Source organism: Dermochelys coriacea, chromosome 2 (assembly GCF_009764565.3).
Source record: "Dermochelys coriacea isolate rDerCor1 chromosome 2, rDerCor1.pri.v4, whole genome shotgun sequence".
Classification (NCBI taxonomy): Eukaryota; Metazoa; Chordata; order Testudines; family Dermochelyidae; genus Dermochelys; species Dermochelys coriacea.
This window is the reverse complement of record NC_050069.1, coordinates 186,538,337-186,559,149: the sequence shown is the minus strand read 5'-3', so window position 1 is coordinate 186,559,149 and position 20,813 is coordinate 186,538,337. Positions and strand designations below refer to the sequence as shown.

At 38.6% G+C, this 20,813-nt stretch overlaps 2 protein-coding genes across 51 annotated transcripts in view; one reads left to right on the top strand and one right to left on the bottom strand.

The window, feature by feature from the left end:
* The window catches only part of CLASP2 (cytoplasmic linker associated protein 2), a 274,460-nt gene that overhangs the window by 116,625 nt on the left and 137,022 nt on the right, over nt 1-20,813 (bottom strand). For 36 of the 50 annotated variants that reach the window (XM_038392148.2, XM_038392170.2, XM_038392155.2 and 33 more), the window contains 5 exons: nt 18,341-18,418; nt 15,002-15,169; nt 11,665-11,720; nt 9,983-10,156; nt 3,266-3,289 (listed from right to left, as the gene is read on the bottom strand). In XM_038392148.2, the coding sequence (XP_038248076.1) occupies nt 3,266-3,289; nt 9,983-10,156; nt 11,665-11,720; nt 15,002-15,169; nt 18,341-18,418 (500 nt within the window). The remainder of the gene's footprint in view (nt 1-3,265; nt 3,290-9,982; nt 10,157-11,664; nt 11,721-15,001; nt 15,170-18,340; nt 18,419-20,813) is intronic. The other 14 variants (XM_043508830.1, XM_043508832.1, XM_043508825.1 and 11 more) reach the window with 1 other exon arrangement.
* FBXL2 (F-box and leucine rich repeat protein 2) overlaps nt 1-20,813 on the top strand; it is a 463,505-nt gene that overhangs the window by 345,234 nt on the left and 97,458 nt on the right. The window lies entirely within an intron of this gene.

The window sequence follows — 20,813 nt, the reverse complement described above, 5'->3', positions numbered from 1 at the left end:
TCATCTGCATAGATGAATTTACGGGATTATGTGACCAGAAGGTCGCTGGTATAGAGACGGAATAGTGCAGGTGCTAAAACAGATCCTTGTGGGAGGCCACTGTTCAATCTCTGTGATTTGCTAGCAGATTCACCAACATGTACAGTGAATCTTCTATTACTTGGCATCTTGATGAGGAGAGAATTGTTGATTATTATTAGCCTTCTCATGCCAACTTCAGCCAGAGACCTTTGAGCCATACAGTATTATATGCGGAAGAAAGGTCAATTAATCCTGCCGCTGTTTTTAATTTTAACTGATAGATTTCACAGATTCTATGTAGCTGGTTAAGGCCAGTACCCGGCCCAGGTTCTTCAGGAATTCTGGATATATTCCATCCATTCCTACTGCTTTCCTGGGCTTAGTGTTGAAGAGACCTTTGTCCGTTTCATCTACTGTTAAGGGGCAGGAAGGGGTGAATACAACTGGCACTACTTTATTGAGCAGTAAAGTTGTTTGTGGACTTGCTGCCTTATGTCTTTATCCATCAGCACAAGGGAGCTGGCAATCAACTATGCAGCAATGGCACCTGCACTTACTTGGGGTGGTTTGCAAGCTGCTGGACCTACCCTGCCTAATTTCTCAAATTCATAACTGGGGATGAAGGTGAGGATCCATGAACTGAAGGCACATGCCTCCCCTCTTGCGTGCCATGCACTTCAAAAATCTGAGACATGCTCCAGAGCTAGCGGGTGGACTAGGGCTGCCACCATGGTGGAACTGTTTGGAACCAGGAAGGTACTTGGGGTCAAGACAGGAGCAAGATCTGGCTGTAACACTGAATCCAATGGTCCACATGGGCTAATCTCCCTCACTGCTGTGATTGGGGATGGGGCTGATCTCCACTTACGAACCATAGCAGTGCTATCTGAAATAAGCAGAACCATTAACTCTGATGCATAAGAATTGGCACTGCTAACATTGGCAGTCTTGGTCCTGTGCTTCTTTTTCCTCAGTGTCACAGCATCTCAGGCTGATGATCCTTGTTCAGAGGTACCACCCATGTCCATCTTCCAGATCCTGGAGGAGGCAGTTGGAGCCAATTCTGCAGCTGTGGGGGCCCAGTCAGAGTTGGACCATTGTAAGACATGAGATACTTCACTGGTGAGGGCGGCCAGACTGGTCCTTGACATTTTCTCTATAACAGAGGTGGAGGGATGTGATCACTGAGGCCTTGATTTGGACACACGTCCTTGAAGGTTTGAAGGGAAGAGGCACAGGAACCAATCCAGCCCCTTCAGATGATGTGGCTTTTTGAAACCCGGCAGTCTGCTGGAACCTCCAGCACAGAAGTTGGTAGTCCTTGGAAGCAAAGTCTGACCTTAAGAGGGTCTAACCTTAAGGGCCTCCTTAAAGCAGTAGTTGGAGATGAATCTTCCCATCCTGGATGGCTCTGGGGGTAAGGGTCCAGCAAATCAAACACCCAGATGGCGAGTGGCCTTCACATAGACACTTTAGGAATATGTCATCATCTGATACCAGGAAAATGGCTGGACAGAAAGCGCATCTCTTAAATCAGGTTCCTTTGGCTTCCTCAACTCCACCATTCTTCAGAACTGCAGAAGTACCCTAACTGAAAGCTAAAACTAACTAATATTGAAGAGAAAACTCTTCGCTTCAAGGAACTGGAGAGTTCACATCCATCCTGGCATGTGATTGGAAGGAACAGAGGTGATTCTACCCCTTTTATAGACTCCACCTTCGGTGCATCCGGATGCCAATTGGAGGGATGGGGTGCAAGAGCACTCTAGCTGATATTCCTGCAGGTTGATTCTACTGCAAGGCAAATGGGAGCAACACCCATAAATGGGAATATGCAAAGACACTTGAAGAACGTCACTTGTACTCCATGATCTTTACTGGCTTACAATTAGCTGCAAAGTGCAATTCACCATACTGGTTATCCATAATTCTTCAAATGGTTTGGGATTCTGGTATTTTAAAAATCTCTTCTCCTGTGTGCCACCTAACTTCATTTTCAATGGAGATCTTAGTTCTGGAATTCAATTCTTCTTGAAGTCTGCTAGACTCTGATGGCCTTTACGATGTGGTTCAGAATGAGTGTGTATTTAATATGATTATTTACTCATCTGACTCAATAACGGATGAAAAGATAGGGATGATGGTAGGGAATGGTGCCTGCTTTGTTGACAGTAGCTATTGTTCCTCATTTTTCTAAACACTGGGATATAGTTACAATACATGTGGCAAAAGTTTATATAAAGAGCTTTCAGCATCCTTCAAGCCAACATGGCCAATCCTAATATCCTTGAGCAAATATCAAACTCAGCTATTATGGCAAGGCAGGAAGTAGATGGAACACTAGTTCTAGCTACTTATTGGAAGCATCTAGCTGTAGCATAGTAACAATTGCTAGAAGAATTCTGCTCCTCAGAAGGCCTTTTCAATTATGACAGAAAATATAGCTGACAACTAGCTAAAGACTGTTTAATACATAGCTAGAACAAATAAATACTAAAACGCTATTTGAGGGAAAGTCTATAAATCTTTAAAACATTCTGTTAAACATGCTGGAGGCTATGTAATCCATGAATGTAGGCCTACTCAGCAATAATTATCTTTAAAAATAATTAATTTAATTAAAGTTGACAGTGTCTTGTTAAACGTCTCCTAATTTGACTATTTTAAAATTTAGGCACTCTTTACATAGTACATCTGATTTTTAAAAGATCTAAAATATTTTACAATAATTTTCTGCTCCCTTATTGATGTTTATAAAGGTCTTCTTCACAAAAAAGAAACTGACGGACAATACAGGAGAATTGTGAAACCCCTGAACCTCTGAAACACAAGGTACTGCCAAATACACAAACTTTTCACAGTAGCATATACAAAACTTTAAAGATTAAGTTTTCAAGTTGATGGTACCCTAGCTGGTAAAGTCAGCGTCTAAATAAAGAAGGACAAAAGCTTCTATTCATAATGATTGGTCATTACGGAAATAACATCAGATTTAAGATAAACGAAGTTTCTTTTAAAGCTGGACACCTGACATCCATAATGTCAAGATATATTGACAAATACAGTAATAATACAAAAGACAACCACTTTAAAACTAAAATTAGTGTACAGAGGGGTTAATGAAGACATTTTACATATTAATCAATAGAGCTGTGCAGTACAAACATCAAGTACTTTACATGAAATGCAATTTCCAAAGATGTTTTAATAGGATTAGAAGAGGGCAGACAAAACAAGTTCTTACCATCCATCTTGTCAGAAGTATCCTCTTTGTTGAAAGAACAGGCAAAGAAACAGGGAAAACTTAGTGTGTTAGAATGAAGACTTTCATAACAGAGAGTCAAAAAACATTCATTAAAGAAACTATATTAATAGTAAACACTGCAAACATCTGTAGGTCTAATTCATGTGTGTAAACTCTAGAAAAGTCATTGGTTCCCAACCTAATGTATGCAAAAATATAAGATAGGGTACAAGACCCCCTCAAAAAGATGTGGAACCTACTTGCATTATCTAGATTTGAGCAAACCCTGGAAGCAAAGGTTATGAACTTTTTCAGGATACATCAATTGCTTGGTGCTCAACAGTCAATGAGAATTCAAATTTACATAACATTTATAGTGTTACTGAACCACAATGACCCCACTTCTGAAATTCTGCCACATAACTTGAAACCTCAGAAGGGGAGGCAGTAGAAATTTAAGAAAAACCAGGACAGCACAGTAAAGACAGAAAAAAAAAAAAAGGAAGGGTGACTAGTACATACAGCTTAAAAGCAATTGAAGATTTTTCTACTCATTTGGCATGGAGCGTGGTGTATTGCAAAAAAAGGAGCACCCAGATTTTGAGTATAATATAAGCAAAATAAAGGCTGAGTACCACTACAATACTTACTAGTGCAGTGTTTCTCAAATGCGGCCACTAATTTTTTTTCCCTGCAGCCATAACAGCCTCTGGTGAAGAGATGGGGGAGGGGGCAAAGCAGTGGCCTCGCCCTGAAGCGCTCAGGGGTGGGCTTCAGCCTTCCCCCCGGTTCAGCCAGAGGCTCGGGCGACAGGCTACAGTCCCCCCTCACCTGGCTGCAGCTGCAGGACTCTGGCAGCGGGCTTCAGTTGCAGGCCTCCTGAGATAGGCTTCAGCACTCCCCGCTCCTGCCAACTTCAGGGCTTTGGGTTTCAGCCTCCCCACAGTAGCAGGCTCTGCCTGTGAGCTCGGAGCTTCAGCCCACCCCCGACTCCACCCATGGGGCTCTGGCTCTGGGCTTCCGCAGGGCCGGCCTTACCAGGCACTGTGGTCCAGAGGCAAGAAATGGGGTGAGCCTGGGGTCTGAGACCATGGAAGGGAGCCCAAGGCAATGGAGGGGGGGGAAGCAATGGGGCCAGGAAGGCAGCAGGGGCCAGGGGCACCAAATTATAACTGTAAATTATTTTTACTATTGAGTCTACAAAAAACCCTACAACAATCAATTACAATGATTTGGACATGTAAATATGCATATTTATTTGTTTTTCCTAAAGTTATTTAAGTATTTTAGGAAAAAAATTGTCAGATCGGCCACCAAGCAGAGTTGGTGGCTGCACTCAGAGGCTGCCAAAAAATGTGTTGTGAGAACCCCTGTACTAGTGAGATATGTACAATCCGCTGAATGTTGCTTATAAGGATGCTAGTAATCTCAGGCCTCACAGCAGAACTAACCTCAAAATGGCTAAAGTCTGGCAGAGAATGTCTACCTGATTCTATAGCTACAAAAACAAACATATGTTCTAATGCAGTAACAGCACAGGGGAGATCCTTTTTCATCAATGATCAACAAGCAATGACAGGTAGAGGTAAGTAGAGACCTGTGTGCTCCAATAAGTTGGTCCTGATTTCTACAGCTACTTTAAATTTTAAAAAAAAGTTTCTAATTAAATAATTAAATATGTACACGAATAACACTATTAGTACTATGGCCCTGGTATTTATTTTTATATTAAACTCTCCACACGGAAAGATACGGAAACCAAACTGGAAGCAGGATAAGCACATTTGTAGGACATTTCTGGTAAGATGCTCAGCAATGAAATAATTAACAATTTTGACCATTTAAACAGTCATTTTAGGTTTCAACCACCCCACTGAGATGAAAGGGACAGCTTACTTAGCACTGTTTCATGCTGCCAGCACATTCTGGCATGCTATATTGCTTCGGTTTACACTCAGTTCATATTTTCAAGGGTATCTTCTTAACTAAGAGTACTAGATTATTTATTTATTTTCAAGAGCTGAGACTCTTGAGCACCTTTCTGCAAGGAAGATTCTATGGTGAATCCACAGCCAGCAAATATATGGATCCCAGACCACACATCTTTAGCTGGGGCAGGCACATACCACCCACTGTTGCAGTAGTTTACTACGTTTTAGAATTCTGAATCTTTAGAAATTCTTATCAGTCATGCTGCAAGCATAGACCCAGAAATGGTAATTTCTTGAAAAACATTTTATATTAAGAGGTTATTGAGGGAGGGGAAAAAAAAAAACACACGATGAAATAAATTTAAAACATAAAAAGTAGACAGTATTCTCTTAGTATTTTACAGAAACATAGAAAAGGGGACTTTGAGAGGCTATCAAATCCATCCCCTGCATTGAGGAATGCCTAAGTAAACCTAGACCCTCCCTGACAGGTGTCTGACCAACCTGTTCTTAAAAACCTCCAAAAGGTAAGGCTTCCACATCCACCCTTAGAAACCTAATTCCAGGGTTTAACTACCCTTATATGGTACACCTACACAGCAACTAGACACTCAGGACTGGACTGTGCTAGCCAACTCAGGCTCATGGGACTTAGGATGAGGACCTATTTAACTGCTATGTGGACGGTCAGGCTCAGGCTGGACCCTGTGTTGTGGGAGGTCCCAGCGCTCTCAAGTGTAGTACTCAGCACTTGTCTTTACCAAATTCCATCTTTTTGATTTTAGGCCAATTCTCTAATTTGTCATGGTTACTTTGAATTCTAATCCTTTCCTTCAAAGTGCTTGCAACCCCTCCCAGCCTTGTGTCACCTGCAATTTTATAAGCACACACTCCACTACATTAACATGGTCATTAATGAAAATATTGAATAGGACCAGATGCAGGACTATCCCTGTAGGACACCACTAGATACGACCTCCCCAATATGACTGAGAACCAGTGAGAACTATATTTTGAATATGGTTTATCAACCAGCCTGTGCACCCATCCTCATCTAGACCACATTTCCCTAGTTTGCTTATGAGATCATCAGGTGCGACTGTATTAAAAGCCTTATTAAAATCAAGATCTTGTCTATTGCTTCCTGCTTATCAGCTACACCAGTAACCCTGTCAAACAAGGAAATTACATTGGTTTGGCATGATTTGTTCTTGACAAATCCATTTATTGAAGGATTCCCTTTAGTTTTCAAGTCATTAAAGAGCTCCTGATGGAGCCATACTGGCCTTTCATTATTATTCCTATCTTTCCTTCACATCAGTATAGTTGGCAGTTTTAAATTTAATATTGTCTCTATGAGAAGCTGCCAGCTATTCTGAACATAGTTTAAGACCTATTTACAAGGAACGCACATGTGACAAGGAAAATAAAAAAATGTATAATCGTAATTATATGCTGAGAATAAAGAAAAATATTTTGCAGTATGTGGTACATTTTTCTTACTCTCCCCTCATCCCTTCTTTCCCTCATAATTCTAAGACTGCTCCATTTACAGTTTATAAACACTATGTTTTTAAAAGTACAAGAATACCATAATAACCTCAAATACCTCAGCCTATTAGTGCTATTATGATACTACGCAGATTCAGCCACGCCATAAATAAGAATGTGATACCACAGACAAAAATAAAAATATGTAGAATTTTAAATTTATATTTCTTGTGTAAGTTCTCTCTATTAATTGAATCTATTGTTTGGCACTACCAGAACACAAAGAAAAGGCTGAAACAATCTTTTTACAATTATTTCTTGATTATAAGAACGCTTTGTAATTTGCATTACTAGTTAACACTAATCATTCAGAGAAAGAGAATAAGACAAAATAATAGCTATTCCCTTTGGACTAATGTACACTCGTATTCTGTTTTACCTTTAACCCCCTAGACCAATGTCATTAACAGTATTATCGGAATTCTTCCATCAAACATACATCTCATTGTTCATTTTTTCCATTTTAATCTCAGGTGTGACAGAATGTACCCGTGTCCACACCCTACACACTATTGTAATAATCTTTGTAGAATGTACGTCTTGTGAAGTATCATTTGAAAACTCAATTTGGTGGTCATTATTGTCATAAAATGTTTGTGGCAACACTGCATGTGAAGTTATAAGATTCCACAGTATGGTGTTATTAACATGTTCCAAACTAAGGTTGGCAAACAGGTCTGTCTCAAACAAAGGAACATGTGCTCTACTTAATTTTCATTTAAGCAGTAAACAGAGCCATCAAGCAGGAAGTGAAAGAAAGGAAACTGAAATGCTTCCCCATAGTCTTTTGTCTCCTGTTACCCAGCAGAAAATGTTTTTCAAGAGGGAACAGAAACTCCAAAAAGGAGGCACTCCTCTTTCTCTCCCTGCCCATCACATTTACAGCACCAGAAGTGACAAAAGCAACATTTGTTGGACTCTGGGAGAAAGGGTGCTGACCTAAGAAGTTTGGTCAGCGAGACTGCTGAAGGCATGTGGTGAGAAAACATGGCTTTGAATTTAACATAGTTTGTTAAGATAAGCACCAGTTTCATTTTATCTTATTTTTCTTGTAAACATTTCTGACTTTTATGCTTCATTACTTGTACTCACTTAAAATCTCTCTCTTTGTACTTAATAAACTTGTGGGTTTTTTTTTTTATCTCTAATCCAAATGTGATTAAAATGAAGTGTCTGGGAAATTCCATTTGGGGTGGCAGGTTGTGGGCATATTATTTTTATTAAAGAAATAATGGACTTTATATAAATGTGTGTTGCCCAGGAGAAGACTGGGCAATACAGGGCATAGATTTCTGTGGGGGGGAAATCTAAGACTAGGAGTGTGTTGGGGAAACCCTGCAGTATAACCCAGGCTAGTAAGAGCCAAGATGCGGCTGACTGGCTGCAGTAGACAGACATACATAGCTGGGAGTGACTTACATGCTGGTGGCGGATTGTGAGCAGTCTCTAAACTGGAGGCTACAGCAGCAAACTATTGTAAAGGGCACCCCAGGTTAGAGGGCAACACAGCTACTCATTAGTGTGGATTGTGCCCCATGTATGTCACAAAGGGATAGGTTTGTTTGTTTGTTTGTTTGTTGTTTAAAAAGACTCCAAATGACAGTTGCCAGCGAGACAATATTTTCCAGCTAATCAAAGCAAGATTTAAAGAATATGTTGGAACGGGTCCCAAATGCATCCACTAAAAGAATAGCTATGAAACTAACAGCATGAGTAAATCCTCTTCCTAGTCATTCCCCTGCATACAACTGCCAGATTTACCCTCTTGAAAATGTGTGTGTTCTTTTAAACTCCTATCTAGAAGGTGTTGGGAATGAAATATGTAGTCCTTTATATGTTCTGAAAGCACAACACTGTTCTAACCAAAAAAATTATTTTTTTTTGTTTAATTTAGCAAAAGATCAAAGTAATCCTTTCACTTTATCATAGGTAGGATAAGGCCATTCTTCTGTATCTCTTCCTCCAACACTATTTTAATTTGACCTTTTCTTTTTCTTTCTTCTGTCTCTACCATGCCTCTTTCCTTTGCTCTTCCCTCCCACAATGCTTGTAGAGCAAGGCTAAATCTCGGCATTGCCTTGAGCCCTGAAGAAGAATGTGTTGTTGTTGCATCCAGGAGCAGATCACGGACAGATTATGACTCAGAATTCACGTTTGGAGTTTGCAATACTTCCAGCATCCAACACCAGAAGTGCTATCAGTGATAGACCTCTCCTCAGACAGATATCATGGTAGCACTTCTTACGTCTAACAAACATTGACAAAAATGCAACTTAGGTGAAAATATACACAGCAGTGCTGGAAAACCAACTCTTCCAAACCAACACTGTACACAATTGTGTAGAACAGTGAAAAATATGGAATACAGCTTGAAACATTTCAACATGCCTTAGTTACAAAAGTATTTTAGATTTTTTTTTAAATAAAATGGGATTTTGAGATTTCTAACAGTGATTCATATATTGCCTCTAAAATTTGACAGAAACCATGACTGCTCCCTTCTACTGAAAGCTTTTGCAGTCCATTTATCTGCTGCTGGAGATCAGAATGAGAGTGTCTCATGTATTTTAAGAGCATAATGAAAACACTCTTTGCACTGGCCTTCTTCCTCGATAATGGAAGCGCTAAAGCAGTGTTTCCCAAACTTGGGACACCGTTTCTTCAGGAAAAGCCCCTGGCAGGCCGAGCCAGTTTGTTTACCTGCCGCTTCGGCAGGTTTGGCCGATCGCGGCTCCCACTGGCCCTGGTTCGCTGCTCCAGGCCAATGGGGGCTGCGGGAAGTGGTGGCCGGTATGTCCCTCGCGCCGCTTCCTGCAGCCCTCATTGGCCTGCTGCAGCGAACCGCGGCCAGTGGGAGCCGCGATCGGCCAAACCTGCCGAAGCGGCAGGTAAACAAACCGGGCCGGCCTGCCAGGGGCTTTCCCTGAGTAAGCGGCTTCCCAAGTTTGGGAAACACTGCTCTAAAGGATCAAGAACACCTCCATGCCTCAAAATTAGCTCTCTCTTAAAATCATCCATAGAAACCCAGTTTAATCAAAAAATGGAGCCAAGACAACAACTCCTAGTCAGACAATATTGATGCCTCTTAATTCAAGCACTTGGTGCCTAGGTACTACTATTATGAGTGCACCAAATATCCATACACAGTACTTTCCAATAACGGAAGTATTTTTTCATTACCATTTGCTTTCTATGAACTCCAAGAAATCGTTTACAGTAAACCAGAATCTCTCACCTAGTGACGCATAGGATCCGGGAGGTAGACCGGCAGCAGACAAGCGCCCAGCTCCTGTTGGCTGTCCAGCAGCGTGGCGTGCCTTTGCACCTGCAGCAGCATTAACATCAATGTCACTGCGGGACCTCTGCAGCGTTCCCGGACTTGGAGCAGTCTTGCTGCTACTTCCTGAAACTAAAAAGGATAAAGATGGTAAAATTAAATCTAAATTAAGCCCACTTATTATCAAAAGTTTGGTTAAGATTTTCCATCTTTATCCAGTATATGGTCTTATAAACCATAAGGTTAACTTGATTCAATATACATTCAATACAATCCTATAAAATATAAAGTAACTATATTAAGAGAAGGCTAAGGTTGCAAAATCAAGCCCACAAAAGGTACTAAAATGGACAGAATTGTGGTTGCCTGTGCACCCTTAATTCGGCCCCTCTGTGTGCCTGTATTACGATATAATCTTTAATTACAGAATCACATACTATTTTTTCCAGTAGGACCCCTGCCTTATTCAGTGCATAGAATAGACAGTGCTCAAGGAAGGGAGATCATTCATTTATTTTATTTTCCTCATTCAATGCATTGCCATCCAGAAAATGAGAAACATAATTAATGGCCACCCGTAAAAAAGTGTGGTTTAATCGACTTAGAGAGCATCAAATAGGATCTCTGTGATAGAAACAGGGACAGAATTTGATTTCCAGGGCACAATTCAACTACCTTGCCTATGAGACCATCCTTTCTCTTCCCGTAGTCTCCTGCCTCACTCAAAACACTCTTCCAATTTCTGCAATAGACTAAGCAAAAGTCCTACAGACAACAAGAGTTTCATTCACTACACAACCCTGACTTATTCCCTGATCAGGTCCATCTTGCTCACTGAATGATGCAGTGGTCCTGTATAAAAGAATAGGATGAGATTTTTATCAATGCATACATACAAGATGGTAAATTAAGGTAGCACAGGTAACTTAAATTCTTGCATTTAACTACCCTTTGAACTTTTCAATTTCAACCTAATATAAGAGGGTGGGTTTTTTTTTTAATCTATTTATTTATTTAGAAAGTTTAGCAGGTTTACAAATCACGGTCATGTAAATATCAGAAACAAACGGATAATTACAACAGTGAGTTTATTTTTTTTGTTTAGAGAAAAATTACGCAGCAATATAATCCTCAAATCTCACTAACAGAATGTTACCTTATTACAGAGTGAGCCTCCTTATACTATCCAGGATGTGATATTTCTGGTAACTTTATTAAACTGAGTGAAACTACTGACTGCTCATATTTATCAAATCAGGCAGGTCTATCAAATATTAATATTAAAACAATTGGCAGGTGTGCATTTTTTTGGCAGGCTAACATACTTTAAGCACTGAATAAATGGTAGCCACATATCAAAGGGTCTATTTTTGCTGGGTACATAGATAATTGATGTGTTCATTTTTCTATTACAGAAAAAATAGAGTCTTTCAATGAAAAATGATAGCAGTATAAACTATATGTGGAACTGGTATCAACGCATATAATAATGCAATTCTGTATCCAAATAAACAGAAAAATACAAAAAAAAATCTTAAATTATGGCTAAGTCTAATTTAAAATAGGAACATAACTTTCTAGATGGTCAATTTATAAGAAACAAGTCTATTTGTGTGTATTGTATAGCAATGAGAGCATACCTCTGCCAGCTATACTTGCTGGGCTGGCTGTGGACCATTTAGAAGATAAAGGACGACTGAAAGAAAAGCAAACAATAACTATATTAGTAAGAAATGAAAATTACGAAAACACTTTTCAGTCCTTCATCTTTTTGCCTCCATTTTCTATTTTTACTTTCTGGAGTGTATTCATGTAACACATACTACATACAACGACCCATAAAGCATGCTCATTCTAATACATCATCTGCTTTTGCACATTACAAAATTAATTCCTTGCTATAGTATTATTTAGTACTTTTGGTGACTGCAGACATAATATAAACCCTTAAATATAAACTGCAGGCATACGGAACTATCAAGATCCATCCAGAAACTTGAGGGAAATACCTTGGGTGCTGAAGGTGGCTCAATTCTGTTTCTCTTGCTTTGCTTTCCACACCTCCTCACACATAAATCCCACTTTAAAAAAAAAAAATCTCTTCTGAACCTACTCCCTGCTCCAACTCGTTCTACATTTTCTTCCAATCCTGCCTTGGTGAGTAGTACTGCACAAACAAAATTTTCTGGTCCACTCCTCTCCCTCAATCACTAATTGTCAACTCTCTCCTCTGCCTGACACACACAGGCACAGAGTAAGGAGCCAAAAACCAGTTCTCTCGTTCTCAAGAGCAAGGAACACTCCCTTTATTAGTTCTCAGCCTCCAGTTCTGGCTATATGCTTCACAAGTGAGAAAAGGAGAGACTAAAAGACAAAAGAAGACTAATAGAACACTAACAAAATGAGGAGACATCTGATAGCAGGATATTTGTTCATTGATTCATCTATAGGCATTTCTATGTTAGGACACAGCTTGGAGGAGAAAAACACAAACACAATATTCTATTCATCAAGACAAATATATACAGCTCCTAAGCTTTAAGTTGGCTGGCAGTATAGTAGGGCTTATACTGTGCTGGTACATGACAGTATGGTGTACTGACACCTGTGTCAAGTTGCTATATTGCTTTTATAAGAAAATCTTTAGCTGTTTTGGATGCAAAGAAAACCTCAGATATGCAAGTATTTAAGTGATGCAGAGATTTCTATGCGAGTGTGCAGAGCCTGGAATAATAGCTCTGAAAGGTTGTGAATTGACCCATGCATTTGATTCAGGAGATAATTCAGATGTCCAGTGATAATTTAAATGTCAGAATTAACTATTTCATTCCTCATGTGAGAAAGGAAATGGAAATCGCAGATCTGCACAATTTACTGAAAGTGACATCTCATTTTTGTGACACAGCTAGTTGGTGTTTGGAAGATACTGCCATTTATTTTAGCCAACTAAAAAAGGACTAAACTTAAGGAGCCATATGGGCATATTTAGGCCCCAGTGAGGGGGAGCCAAGCTCAGGAAGCTCAGTGGAGTTTAGACAGGAGGCCCAATTTTATTTTGAACACTTGCACAATCTAATTTAATGTTTTTTTTGTTTTTGTTTTTTTAAGTGACTCACATGGGTGAAGCTTATTTTGTAAGCAGAACTTAGAAGAGTACTCTCCACAACTCCCCACACAATTCTACCACTAAATGCCACGATCATAAAAGTTAAAACAGCATAGTCAGGAAGGTAAACTAGATAAGTGCCGGTCTCGTAGTAGCTTGATTAGTATGTTGCAGATCCTCCCTTTCTGAAGTGATCTAATTAATTTCATTTAAATCAGTTTCCTTGTAAGATGGAAGGAATCCATTTACCAAGCTTTGTAAAGCGTTTATAATAATAGACATGATAACTGAAAAAAAGAAAATATTTAGTTCTCAATTCCTTTAGCTACTAGATGAACTACACAGGATTTTTTTCCATGACAAAAAATTATAACATTAATAGTAGAGGCTAAATGGGGGGGGGGCCCCCCGGAGGGGGAAAACGTGACATTTAAAACTAAAAATCCTCCTAACTTTTAAAATTCTCGTTTTGTAGGTAATCAAAATTTCTCATCAAAAATTTACTTTACAATCTTGTGAATCTATTTTAGTAAGGATGCTGGCAGAAATAATATGACTTATTCATATAACAGTAGTGCCCACAGTATACTATACAATTAATCTTGGGCCCAAAGGATCTGCAAGATTTGTATTTATTTAAGATTTTTGTAAGTTAATAATGTTGAAAACCACAGAGAATCACATATACTGGTAAAAGGGGACATACTGATTTGGCAGACTCCCAAGCTCAGTGTGGGGAAGCGGGAAGTGAACAATCACAATAAAAGCCAGAGTAGTAACTTAGGAGGGGAAAGGTAAAAATCACTCATTTGTTTTTATTTCAACTGCTTTTAATATTAGTATTTCGTCCTCTAGCTCCCAACATTCCTACACAATTTACCTTAAATAGTTTGGGAGTTACATGGCTTCCAAAGCACAGATGTAAAGCTACTACCCAGCAACGTTAAGTCCTTTGATAAGATTCTATCTTATCCATAATTCAATATTCAGTCCACATGCAACCCTTCAAGTTTCATGACGAATTACTAATGAAGTTCCTAGTAGTGATTATGCATTACCTTAAGCAAAGGATAAGCAAACCATCTGTGAATGTACATATTCATTGTTGAAGATACAGTGTTGCCAACATCATTTCCTATAAATTTCTATTTAAAAATGTTTAGATAATTACAAATGACATATTGCAGCTAAAATTTGGCATAGATAAAGGGAAGGGACTCAATTTTTAAGGCTACCAGTCAAAAGTATTACTGCCAAAAAATTAACATTTCAATGTTTGGATGGGCATTTTTTCTATTCCCCTTTGGCCCACAAACAAAATCAGTGAAATCAAGTTAACTCATTTAGGAAATCACTTATTTAGACTAAGGTCTTGACAGTTTCGGTTTCCCAAAATTTGGCACCATAAGCAGATTGGTTCTGAGAGCTGAAGTGGTATATTTGTTTTCCACAGAGATTTCTATTGCAGCCTATAGAAGATGTGATCTAAGAACAGAACTTCATATGTTCGGGATGTCTTCCATAATTTGAAGGATAGAATCGCCACATACTACTCTTTCCATCACCACATGCAGCTTTTATTTATAAAGCAAGCCAATCCTTTTCCAATGAGGCTTCTAAATGAAGATAAGGTGTACCTATTGAGGATAGCAGTACTGTGTCAATTTCAGCTAAGTGCCAATTTCAACTTCATTTTGGTGATTAGAACAATACTGCTTCAGTTTTCTTTTTCAGTAATTGAGAAGATAAAATTAACTCATTTTTGTTCATCATGGAATTCACACTACTTCATTGTTCAGATGAAGGGTACGCACATTAGAACTAGACAATTTTTATTTTTTCAGACTGGGAGTCACTTAAATGACACTTACTTGAGACTCTCCTGTGAACTTGAAGATGACCTGTCTGACTGAGGGAGAGATGCTATACTGCCAGAATTCTTCAAGTAAGTCTGGAGACTTCTTTGATATGATGGCTCAAGGCTATTATACAGGACCTCTGCTTCACCAGGAAAGTGACTTCTAAGACCCAGGTAAGTCCTACAAAACAAAAGAATAGCCAGGTAGAATTGTTACAGGGTTTGTTTTTTTGTTTGTTAATTTTTTTTTTAAACTACAAAGAAAAAAGAAAATCCAGCTGTGACACAGGCTAGAATTCAACCTTTAGAAACACATTAAAAAAAGTATGTAAATGGTAATTAGGGCCATTTCATGTTATATAGACTAGAGCTTTGAAATGGAAACCTGTATTGTTAGAGAATAAGAGGTAATACTAATTGAATGTGTTTACTTATATCTTGTTAATATTAACCATGTAAACAGACAGTTCCTATTGATTCAGAGATCAAAAGGGAGTATTAACATTTAGATGCAACTTGGGTGTGACAACATCATTGTTCATATTTCACTTTCAAGTTAGTAGTAAACGGTCTATGAACTGCTTAATTAATAATTACCTTATACTAATCAATGTAGCCAACAACCAGTGATGCTTAGGAAAGAGAAGGTTACTTCAAAAGACTGTTGTTCACTGCAGGCTGCAAGGACTGCAGGCTGGCAAGAGGCTGCAAAAAATCTCTATAAAAACTCTTGGGACCTGATCCTTTCATCTCAAATTTGCTTATGCTTCATCAGGGGAAGCTTGGACCACAACAGTGAGGTATCCAGTGCCATCTGGATCACCCTGACATTGAACATTGGACTGAAACTATGGACTAATTCTAAAAGAACTCTGTACAACTCTAAAGCTCACCATCTCCATTACAAAATTGACCTAAGAACAACATTCATGTCTGTATGTATGATGATCTTTTAAATCAATAGTCTCTCTTTTCTTTGTTAGTAAATTTTAGTTTAGTTAATAAGAAATGGGCTACAAGCATGTATTTGGGTAAGATCTGAAATATTCATTAACTTGGTGGGTAATGTGTCCGATCTTTTGGGAAGGGCAGAACTTCTCAGATGATGAACAAGATTTTCAATACACCTCATCATATTTGACTTGGCTGTCTGGTTGGGAGCCGAAAGACTGGGTTGCTTTTAGAGAACTGTTTTTGGCTTCTGGGTAACCAGTAAGGTACTGTAGCAGCTGTTCTGTTGTTGGGTTGGTAAATCTAAGTATCAGAATAACCACCAGTCTTGGGGATTCTCTGCCCCATTCTTTGCAGTTTTCCCTAATTGAGCAATCTCAGCGTGGCTCCCCCAGAACCCCTGAAATATGTGCTGAATGCTTCCCCACTAGCCAGGTAATGGAGGCATCTAGCACGAAAGTCTGAACTAATCTTTTCAAAATAACTTTTGTCCTCTCATCGCATTCTCTGTGAAACTCTTTTGATATTTCCTGCTCACTGAAGATACCCCAGAATACACCATCAAATATTAGCAGCCAATAGTATCTGTGATGTCACAGAATGTTCCATTTTAAGAAACTTTCAGTGAATCAGCACAATATAAAGGGCATTTCTCAAAAGGGAATTTTTTTAAAAAAGTTAGTTAAGATTTATGGTGATTTAATTTTGCTTCAAAGTTTGCCCTTGAAGTAAATTATTATTTTGGAAAAACAGAAGGTGCTTGAGAAATAACATTGAGACATACTAGATATTGATTCTGCATTTTAAACAGATGTACTTTTCATGTAATTCAGAATTCATTGCACATTACCCAAATGTAAAAGACTGGCCTTGCGGCATAGAAGCAGTGGTCTGCCTTAACGGTCTATAGCCAAACTAAAGCAGCCAAACAGAAGTGAATTTAGCCATCCCCAGTTCCATTTATCACAATCAGGTGAGGATTTCAAATCCTAAATGGGACCATTTGAATGCTAACAATAAGTACTGGAAGTTTTATTTTCACTGCTAGGCAAAGTGGTACAGTGGAGAGGCTACAGGACTGGACTCAGGAGACCTGGGTTCTATTCCTGGCTCTGCCACTGACCTGCTGGGTGACCTTGGGAAAGTCACTTCACCTCTCTGTGCCTCTATCGGGCAGATGGGGCTCATCCACCAGCACATGCAGTTCACCTAGGAGAAGGAAAACTCTGATTTCAAACCAAATGTTCTGTCAGGCCTGGCCAGCTAGTTTGTGAAAATTGTGCCAATCACTCATGTTTCATGGGTCTGTACCACCACCAGCTGACAGGCCAAATAGGAGTAATTTTGTCTTCCCTGCTCAGTGTTCTTTAAATGAAAGCAAGGAAATTAAATGTCACAAAGCTATGTTGATGCACATTATGTTCACAGATTTAATCTACCAAAAGGAAATAAACTTATGGTTCTTTAAGAAACTCTCACATTGCACACACCGTACATTTTTCAGTTTCTATTTAACAGTAACTAGAAATTAAAAAAGTGTGTGCTATGTGAGATAGTGCTGCAATAAGAATTTTAACTTTTTCACTTACTAAACTTTGAGCATTTAAATCTGTAAACTTAGTATCTGATGAAGGGGTTTTTTGTGCATTTGGTTTTAATGGATTTTAATGAGATTATGAAAAGAGTAGGGGTTGAACACCAGCTTTATCCATTAGTTTTCAGTTTTATGTCTTATACTTGTGTTTTATTCTTGTGCAACTGTATGACTCCATATGTGACAAGCAGTGAATCACCTACAAAAAACCCCAATTTTTTGTAACAGAAAATAATAAGCATTATTGTCACAAAGAAGGGCAGATTCCAAGTTAAAACCTTGCTTGAAAAAAGGTACCAATTTTAAGTGGTCATTTTCATGCTACTTATATGCTTCCTTATTATATTTCAAAGGACTGTTAGTTACCTTTATTGACAAAATATAGATGATAGGTATAATTTATTTTATTTTGTTGTCCCTGCAGAAAACAGGCACAGGAGGATGAGCAGAATTATTTTCTGTTTTAACCAAAGAACTGTTAGTTGTTCAATGATTTTTTTGTACTAATGGAAGTAAGGGACCGATTAGGCAGAAATACTGATCTACAATACCTTATTTTACTGAAATCATCACATTTTTTTAAAACAAAAACCAGTAACTGTTCTAAGCTTTACTAAATTAGGTAGGGAGTTTTGCATGGAAACAAATGTTCATTTTGGGATTATATTAAATGATCAATTTCAACCAGATTATTCAGAGATTAACAGTTATATACCTTAAGAATATTACAATACATAGACTTCCATCCCCTTGGTATAAAATGTTGAATCTTTCAACCAAGGTTACAAGTTCACTCAAAATTCTTACTTTCTTGCCTCCACTCTTGCCTCAGCATCAGCATCATGAATGCCCTTCTTGATGGTTTCAACCAAGACAGTTGCATGCCTAGAAGACAAAGATATCTCATATTAGTTTTTACTATTACAAATTTAATTATACCAAAGTAATTTTGTACTTGTTAATTCATTTTCTCTAAGTCATACAGAGTACATCTACATTGCAATTAAAAACCCAGAGCACCAACTTTCGGAGCTGGGTCAAATAACTTAGGCTCAAGGGGCTCAAGCTGTAGGGCTAAAAATTGCAGTATAGACATTTAGGTTCGGGCTAGAGCCTGAGCTCTGAGACCTGTCCCCCTCGCGGGGACTCAGAGCCCAGGCTCCAGCCTAAGCCCAAACATCTACATGGCAATTTTTAGCCCCACAGCATGAGTCAACTGACCTGGACCTGCTGCAGCTATGCCAAGGATCTGCCACCAGTACTCCTTTTCTTTTTGCGAATACAGACTAACACGGCTGCTACTCTGAAACCTATTTCCCCATGGTATTTCTCCCTCCCACCCCACCCCCCACTGTTCCTCTGATATTCTGAAACCTCTGATACTCTGAAACCTCTGATATTCTTGTTAACTGCTGGAATTAGCCTACCTTGCTTGTCACCATGAAAGGTTTTCCTCCTTTCCCCCCCCTGCTGCTGGTGATGGCTTATCTTAAGTGATCACTCTCCTTACAGTGTGTATGATAAACCCATTGTTTCATGTTCTCTGTGTGTGTGTGTATATAAATCTCTCCTCTGTTTTTTCCACCAAATGCATCCGATGAAGTGAGCTGTAGCTCACAAAAGCTTATGCTCTAATAAATTTGTTAGTCTCTAAGGTGCCACCAGTACTCCCTTTCTTTTTGCGAATACAGACTAACACAGCTGCTACTCTGAAACCTTTATTATACTGTAGACCAACCCACAGTGATCCTGATATTGGGCCTGGACCTTCCTTCTAGCAGATGCAAGTCAGGAAAGGCATCAGAGCCATAATGACATAACTATCCCTTTTTAAGATGCATAAGTAGGCTGTCAAGCCCCAGCTATTCCTGCTTCAGAAGATGGAATCTGTGCCTGCTTGCTGACTAGGGACCATTGTTAAAGACAGGTATGTTTGAAAGTACCTTTCAATTTTAAGGAGATGTGTGTATAGTAAAGAAGTCAATATATTGAACAGTGATAGAAAATAGGCTAATAAACCCTTCTCTTATCTTGAATAAGTACAAAGATAAAGTGTCTGTCCATTGTATTCCTTAAAAATTAGTTTCTGAATAACCAGTCTTTTGAATCAATCAATCAATTACTGCAAAATAAAAATACCATGCTACTGGACTGATAATGATTATTTACTCAAAAATACTGTACTACTAGTTGAAAGCAAAGAATTCTCATTACTTATAAATTACCACCACAGTATTAGGAAAGTATTAAACTTGCATTTAAGTTATTGGACAAGGATTTAGGAGATTAGGTTCAGTTCCCAGCTCTGCTACAGACTTCCTATGTGACCTTAGGCAAATCTTTTAATAGCTCTGTACCCTCAGCTCCCCATCTGTGAAAAATACTACTTTTCCTACCTCACCAGAGTGTTAATGAGGTTAAATACATTTAAGTCTGTGAGATACTCAGATACTACTTGGTTTCAGAGTAGCAGCCGTGTTAGTCTGTATTCGCAAAAAGAAAAGGAGTACTTGTGGCACCTTAGAGACTAACAAATTTATTTGAGCATAAGCTTTCGTGAGCTACAGCTCACTTATCCGATGAAGTGAACTGTAGCTCACGAAAGCTTATGCTCAAATAAATTTGTTAGTCTCTAAGGTGCCACAAGTACTCCTTTTCTTTTTTCAGATACTACTGTGATTATGGTGATTAAGTACTTAGCTTAATATGTTTTATTTACATCCTTTTCAGACTGGATTTAAAATCACTGAATATTGTCAGCCAGTATAATACCTATCAAATACTGTCACAGCAAAATAGCGATTTTGTCTTTTCTTAGGGAACTGAGATATATTTTTACCTCTCTGATTTAACATGCTAGCAATACATAGTCTATTGTGTATCACTGAGTAAAGTGTAAAATATTTTTCAGCTCATTTTACTGTAGACTAATCTAGGCCACTGGTGCATAACATACTTTTCCTTAGAAAAAATATTCAGTCACAGTATTTCCAACATCATGATCCTATTTTGCACTCTATACAAAAAAAGTTGTGTAACTGTTTAGTTTATTGGGAAAGAAGATAGAACAATCTTGCATCTATGCAGCTAAACACACAGATTGTACAACAATACTAATCTGGAAAGCATTTCTGGTAATAACAAGATTGAATTTTGTATTTTTTCCTTTTCTTTCTAAGGTTAGGATTAAAATTCCAGAGACACTGTATCATCAGAACCTAATTTGTAACCATTATTTATTGAAGGAATAGTAATAATGTTTTAAAGAGACTGCAGGTCC